The sequence below is a fragment of the Rhizopus delemar genome, genomic scaffold (assembly GCF_000149305.1).
Source record: "Rhizopus delemar RA 99-880 supercont3.5 genomic scaffold, whole genome shotgun sequence".
Taxonomy (NCBI): Eukaryota; Fungi; Mucoromycota; class Mucoromycetes; order Mucorales; family Rhizopodaceae; genus Rhizopus; species Rhizopus delemar.
In genome coordinates this window covers 1,285,280-1,292,604 of record NW_027137831.1, presented here as the reverse complement: position 1 = coordinate 1,292,604, position 7,325 = coordinate 1,285,280, and the positions used below count along the sequence as shown (strand labels likewise).

General features: G+C 36.4%; 4 protein-coding genes across 4 annotated transcripts; 2 read left to right on the top strand and 2 right to left on the bottom strand.

Moving 5' to 3' along the window:
- Positions 1-128: 128 nt before the first annotated feature.
- Positions 129-999, top strand: RO3G_07242 (uncharacterized protein; the record flags this gene model as incomplete). The annotated part of the gene is made up of 4 exons (XM_067661832.1): positions 129-184; positions 249-371; positions 424-647; positions 713-999. The coding sequence occupies 4 exons, from the start codon at positions 129-131 to the stop codon at positions 997-999; spliced, it is 690 nt and encodes a 229-aa protein (XP_067517933.1).
- A 461-nt stretch (positions 1,000-1,460) lies between these two features.
- Positions 1,461-2,911, bottom strand: RO3G_07241 (uncharacterized protein; the record flags this gene model as incomplete). Its single annotated transcript, XM_067661831.1, has 3 exons — positions 1,461-1,513; positions 1,670-1,717; positions 1,843-2,911. The coding sequence occupies 3 exons, from the start codon at positions 2,909-2,911 to the stop codon at positions 1,461-1,463; spliced, it is 1,170 nt and encodes a 389-aa protein (XP_067517932.1).
- Positions 2,912-3,977: 1,066 nt separating this feature from the next.
- RO3G_07240 (uncharacterized protein) lies at positions 3,978-5,567 on the top strand (the record flags this gene model as incomplete). The annotated part of the gene is made up of 5 exons (XM_067661830.1): positions 3,978-4,048; positions 4,222-4,317; positions 4,375-5,203; positions 5,269-5,331; positions 5,379-5,567. 5 exons carry the CDS (start codon positions 3,978-3,980, stop codon positions 5,565-5,567), a joined length of 1,248 nt encoding a protein of 415 aa, XP_067517931.1.
- Positions 5,568-5,695: 128 nt separating this feature from the next.
- RO3G_07239 (uncharacterized protein) lies at positions 5,696-6,944 on the bottom strand (the record flags this gene model as incomplete). Its single annotated transcript, XM_067661829.1, has 6 exons — positions 5,696-5,712; positions 5,764-6,309; positions 6,405-6,568; positions 6,620-6,710; positions 6,762-6,827; positions 6,881-6,944. The coding sequence occupies 6 exons, from the start codon at positions 6,942-6,944 to the stop codon at positions 5,696-5,698; spliced, it is 948 nt and encodes a 315-aa protein (XP_067517930.1).
- Positions 6,945-7,325: the final 381 nt, after the last annotated feature.

Sequence of the window (7,325 nt, the reverse complement as noted above, 5' to 3'; positions counted from 1 at the left end):
GAGTTGGAAAATGATGGAAAAAGACCCTTTTTTACGATTGTTGACGATTGATTCTGTCTTTTTTTTTGATTTAGGAATATCGTGATGGCATCAAAGATATACTCGACGTTCGCATTGGCCTCCTTACAATGGCAAAATCCAAACCTGAACCAGAACGAAACGTATTGCTGGCTATTGAAGGACTGTAAGTGATCATTTTCAGATTATATTGTTGTTCTTATTCGTTGTGTATTAAACGTTTATTGAAGGATTCCTACTCTAAAGGATTTAGACCTCCCTTGCTTGTCGTCAGAAAACCATCTTACAGCAGGTTACATCCACCCTGTAATTCAATATTTATTTGCTCATAACCCTTCACATTTTGCCCAATGGTAAGAAAGAATCAAGCTATATGTGAATACCACTTTTAACTTTTTTTATTAGTGCCAACATCCTACCACGATTTGAGTGCGCCGATAAGCGACCGGATTACTTCGTGCAGAAATTCGAACACTATCAATATGCGTCAACGTTTTGCTTTGGCGAAATTAAACTTGACACTGCAAACGACATGTCATGTATGAACGATTTTTATCGACTGGCATTGTTTGCAAAGACAGAGATGGATACCAGCCATTTGAACGCCGTGATTTGTTTTCAAACCATCGGTAAGATACCCAAATTTTCATTATGTTTGGCGAGAAAGCTTACAACTGCTGACATGTTTTTTCAGGTTTGTCAACCACATTTTATATCATGACAAGGAAACCAAACATGTTGGTCTTTGTCGAATTAGTTACGATTGTATTGCCATCCAACAAGCCAAGCATCATGTCCATTTTGGGATACCTCGATGATCTCCATTCTCTTGCGACTCTTCATATGTCATTGGAAAGGACCCGTCAAGTTCCTTTGAAATACCCCACCTTACCATTCGATTACGTCCAATCCAATATCAAAACGTTGCCGCGAAAACGACGTATGTCTCATGGTGCCATTGCATCAACGTCAAAACACTAAATTTCTTGCCGCCCATGCCTTCTACCGATTTTACACCAAGCAAATGCACCATTTATCATTAGTTTGTACTGCTTGGTTCATTCATTTTTCATGACAAAAAAATAAAGAAATTGCGTATTCCAAAGAAAAATGATGTATGACAGTCGGGGGACTCCCAACCGTTGCAACCGTTCATGAAAAACGTGAGAAATTTTATAGCATGTGTGCCATATGTTACGTTAATGTCATTTACCACATTCTACAATACTTGTTTACGGATGGTATGAATGACAAATGGATTTCTTAACTCGGTTTTCGTGAAATCAAGCGATCCGCCATCCTGAGCTTCATGAACAAGTGAAGTGAACGGCTTTGACCCTTTTGGAGACTGACAAGATTTACTACGACTGGAAAGTAAAATCTCGTGCTTTCGATGAATATGTCGTCTGACATTTTCCATTCGCGCAAAAATGCCATCCTCGTCACAATACGGACACACTTTCTGCAGCAACATTGAAATTGTGATGCCGATAAACTGAACAAAAAAAAAAAAGTGTGGGAAGAAAATGAAAAAGTAAGGTGGAGTAAGGTGGAGTAAGGTGAGGAAAGCGGATCGCTGATTGGCTGCAGCTTGGAGTAAGGTGGAGTAAGGTGGAGTAAGGTGGGGAGCAAGATCTTTTTTTTTTTTTACACTTCTGTTTTGTCAAAGCTTCATAACCTTTCTTTGTTGAGGCATTTACTAAAACATTTAGCAGAATGAGAAACAAATCCTTTTGAAATCGCTTAAATAAAGACTATCACATGCCTCGCTGATTCTGGTCATCAAGGATTCTTTTTCCAGAAACTTATTTCTCTTAACTTTACTCTTGACAACAGACCAGAACTGCTCAATTGGATTCAGCTCAGGAGAATACGGAGGAAGATATACATAACGGTATCCTCGGGAGTGAATATACTTTCCAATGTCGGTTGAACTATGAATAGGAGCATTATCCATGACAAGATAATGTCCCTTCATTTCGGGATACTTGTCCATTTCATCAAGAGTTGCCTTTAAAAAGCTCAGATAATGCCCTGTCACCGTTCCTATACTATAACCGTTAGTTTCATGACCAAGCTTTCTCTTTTTGATACGCTTTGGAACTCTCAAGCTAACATTAATTAAGCCGGTGGCAGATATTGCCCCCAAAATCGATGTTGAATTCGCTTTAGTCGTAGGTACTGTAACTATTGCAGGGGTTCCCTTCCTTGACCAAGCCATACCTCGTTTCAAATTGATATGAAAGGTTGATTCATCAAGAAAGACACAGTTTGTTGTAAAGTCCAAGTCAGTTTGCTGCCACTTTTGGACCCAATCGTACCTCTGCTGAATCTTTTCCTCGCTGTTTCTTTCCACAGGCTGGAATTGTGCCTGTTTAATGGATAAATTACACTGAGTTGTCATGAAGTTATAAACAGTACTACGTGAAACGGTGAGATCTGCAAAGTTCTGTAGTAAATATCCCATTACTTCAGTTAAGACGGCAGAAGGATTTTCATCGATATAGTTTAAAAGACATTGCTCATGCTCCTCGCCAAGAATACGATGCCGACCTGTTTTTTTCTTCTTCTCAAAAAAGCTTTCAGGGTCTTCGTAATGATGTTTGACCCATCTTTGGGCTGTACGAACATGAATACCTAATTGTCTCGCAGCAGCAGAAGCACTCAAGCTTTTACTGAAAAATAGATGAAAGAATCTAGTTTTCTCCTCATCAGAATAAAATGTATAGCGCCGCTTACTGCATAATTCCATATCAACATCTTCACTATTCCTTTCAACTGCAGTTGGATGCATTGCAGGATTAGGTCTTTCTGGAGGTTTATTCTTAAGGAATTGTGTTTGAGAACTAAGCGTCTCGATAGCGAACAACTTCTCGTCAACAACAAGATCCATGGGCTCAACTCTATGCTCATCAACAACATGCCCTTGCCCATCTTCGTAAAAAAATTGTATACTCATTTCGAAATGTCTGTAAAATAAATTGTAAAAGAAAAAAAGAGAACGATAAGAGGGATGGAGGTGTCACTCAATTTATACCCAAATAACAGCCAAGAAATTTTATTGGGTAATTACTAAGCGACAAGTAAAAATAAACGACCTTCGTCACGACTTCATTGCTGGATCAAGCGACTTCATTGTTGCACACGAAGATTTTTTGCACGACATCAAACTCAAAATCAGCGACATTACTTTTTGAAATGACTGTACATCTATTTCGCATTGCATGATTTTTTTTTTAAAAAAAATAAAAATTTGATTCTCAGATTCATCTTCTGATCTTCGGATCACTTTATTGTAAGCTCCATACATCAGCAGGAGGATGGCTGGTGACACTCTGACTGTGATTTTCCTTCTTGGCCATTGAATTAGGAAAGGAAATATCTTGCTTACTTTTATCTTTACTGATCACTTGTCACTTATTTCTTACATTTTATTAACCTGTTTAAAAATTCTTGATTCTTTTATGAAAGCTCAGGCCACTCTATCCTAAAAATTAAATCTCATTCTGCCCTGCTGATGAATTCTTTTTTGATTTCAGCTCCGTAGTGTATTTAGAAGCTAATAAAGCGTGTGTCTAAAAGTGGAAAGGTAGAAAAAGAAAGATGGCTGTTGTTATCGAATGAAAGGTGTCAATAAAAAAAAAAGGTTGCTTTTACGGTCAAAACCTGCGGTTATCACGGCTTCTTTTCATACTCCGACAACACCCATTTTGTTTAAAAAGGATACAAACAAGAAACACTTTGGCTTTCTTATTGACTGCATGCATTCGGCATATGAATTATTATTGTCATTAAGCGAGCACCTCGTGTGTAGGGTAGAGAATAAATAAATAAATAAAAAAGTAAAGTTCCACAAAGGTTGTACAGTTCATTTGAAAAGAAGAGGTTAAAACTATTTAGTGCAAGTCAAAATTGACTCTCTTTTTTTTTCTTTATAAAATACTTTTTTTTATTAAAACATGTGTGATGTATCTGATCCTCGTATATTAAATGCTTATTATAGCATTACTGAAGATGAACCTATTAACTGGTATATGAAAACAAGCCCTTTTTATCAATACATCTTTTTAATCTTTAAGAAAGGTTATTATTGGGTTATAAAGATTCAAGAAATGTTATCAGTTTATATGCCTGTGGAACAAATGGATTAAGGTGAGAAAACAATCCTCCTTTTCTATTCTCTTTGTTGACTTTGTTTTTCAGTGAGTTTAGAGATAGTTTGACGAATGAGATATTATTTGGATTTATTCGAGTGGAGGATAAATTTATTCTAGTGACTTATGTGCCTGATAGTGTCAAGTAAAGTTTAATTTTATTGATATCCTTTATAGTGTCTAAATATCATTTAATATGTAGTGGTGTAAGAAGAGCAAGAGCACTTGTTCACAGTCGTTCGGTTGCTCAAATCTGTCAGTTATCTCATGCTCAAATCACTGCTTCTTCATTAGCTGACTTGAGTGATAGCAGCATTCGTACTCGACTCAAGTTGGGTGAAAATCAGGTACCCAATCGAGCCAGACCTACGGCCAACAAACGCTCTTCGCTTGTGATGAACAACAGAAGGAGATCAGCACAATACGTATCTCCTATCATCACCACTCCTACCGCACCCGAAAGAAAATCACTGATCATCAATACAGTAACAACAGAAGAACCAGAAAGCTTGGATATACCAACCACACCTACCTCGGTGACCACCTCATTTTCTGATACAACCACTGTAGTAGATTGCAATAGTAGTGTATCTTCTTCAAAAGATTATTATGAAAGGATGAAGGCATCAGAAGAAGAAGAAAAGCCATCGGCAACAGAGTTACTCTTTCAGGCACAGTTACTAAAAAAAAGAGAAATGGAAGAAGCAAGGTTCAGACAGACATTGAAAAAGGAAGAGCAAACTAAAGAGAAACCTCAAGCGATTCAAGTGGAACACAAGCCAACGGATGATACTAACAATAGCCTTGATAAAAGATCATCTCATCCATTCAGTACAAGTAGTACTCTTTTAAATACACCCACAAAAAATGTACCCCCACCTGCTACCACACAACCTCTGTCAGCAACAACAACAACAACAACAAATACAGCCACAAAGAATGTACCAGTGATAAATAACGAAAATAGTGTGGATGAACCCAAAAAGGTGATCATGACTGGTTTTGTGTCAGTGCAGACCAGAAAGAGTCCAGTAAAGTGCATTGTGATTGCCTGATGATATTAAAAATAACATTTGCTTTTTATTACTATTTATAGTTTTGGAAAAGAAGATGCTTTGTTGCAGAGAAAAAGAGGTTATTGTTTTATAAAGATGAAACCGTAAGTTCACCTTCATCCCCCCTCATCCATACTCATTCTTTTTACAGTTGGTGAAAACAGCCATCGTCTCTATTGATCTATCAAGCGTCACACGGCTTGCACCAGCCAATGAAGATGAGGATGCATTTGTACCCAATTCGTTCATTATTGATACCCCTACTGATTCATATCAACTGTTAGCAGATGATAAAAAGACTGGAAAGAGCATATTGGCTACCCTTCAAGGTTTACTATAATAATAAAGAACAAGAATTCATTGAGTGTGTCCTGCACACACTGATCTATTATTTATATTATTTTTATTTCTTTTTTAAAAAAAAAGTTTAGAAACATGTACTTTCTAAAGATATATTGTCTGCTAAACCTAATGTTCTCCAAAGACTAGGACAAGTGAATATGTATTACAAAAAAAAAAAGAAAATTATAATGTACCTGATGATCCTTTGTTATGATGTGAACTTGCTCCTTCAAGTGCATTGTATTCATCCTCTGAAGTTAGATATTTTTCACTTTGATACAGTAAATGTTCTTGTGGATTGGTGGATGAGATGTCACTTTCCAGTAAAGAATCTTTATTTCGATCTTGCTGTAATAAGGCTACACCAGAGCAGATGATAAAGAAGCCGAATACACAAGTGACAATGTTGACCGGAGATGCATCAAATCCACGGTAGAATACAATAGAACTAATGATACTGAGTGTTGTAAAGATGACATAATAAGTGGGTGTTACAATAGCTGTGTTGAACAGGTTGAGAGCTTTGTTTAAATAAATGATTTCAACAGCCAACGTAATCAAAGTGAGCGCTAGTACCAAATAAACAAACCAATTTGTAAATTGATTTTCTATAGCAAATGAATGTACAATGGCACCACCAATGCCTTGAGTGAACACAACAGATAAAGATCCAATCAGCGAACAGATACTAATGTAGACCAGCATGTTTGTCTTTCCCCATCGAGGTCCACAATAGAATACTAAAAATAACGAAATGGCCACCGCGATGCAAGCATATATTAAGAAACCTAGTTTATCATTTCAGTCTTTATTCAAAACGAATCATTCAACTTACCAACAGATAACATCAATGTCTTGAATGTCTCAATTGAACTATCCGCGGCACCTTGTTCTGGAGCATGCATCACAATAATAATCGCACCCAACACGCACTGTAAACAACCTACTTTCCCTTGAAATGATAACGTTTCCTTTAAGAAAATGGATGACAGCACAGCACTAGATCATTTATAATCAATCATCTTTTATATTCACATCATCAACACTTACCAAATAACGACACTTAATGCCCCTAAAGGCGTAACCAAAATAGCCTGAGTGAATGCATAAGCTACAAAATTACATGCTTCACCAACAACCACTATATCAAATCAATCAATTCATCTTCAACTCTCTCATTTTCTTCAATTACTTAGAATCATCCCACTCCACCACATTGTTGATTTCAAATAACTATAGCCTTCTCCTGCAACCCCACCTATCATCTCATTCAATGTCCTTTTCTTTTTTTTTTTTTTTTTTTTTTTTTACCAGTCTTTTCTGTTGATTGTAATAACCCCTTCTTTTTGAATACAAAACTACTACCAATAAACATGCCTATCTTTACTTAGTACAACTCTACTTTTCCCTTTTCCTTCTTTTCTTTACCACTTGCAATAGCTAATGTCACGCCAATGACTTTATATAAAGAACCATGTGTGTCGGTGGATAGGCCTAGAGTATTTACAGTTGAGTTGTGTGAAATGCTAGTCGAGTTCATTTGTTAAAAAAGGAGAGATTAAAAAAAAGGAAAATGAAAGAAAAAAGGGTGAGTTACAATCAATTATGAGCGATCAAATAATAATAATAAAACCTATTTTTAGTAAAACGTATCTTTTCTAAATATATTTACTAGTGCGCAAAGAGTATATTTTAGGAAAAAAAAGGTTGAAGTCAACAGGTGTCTGCATTAAAATAAGGCCTTTTTTTTTTGAGA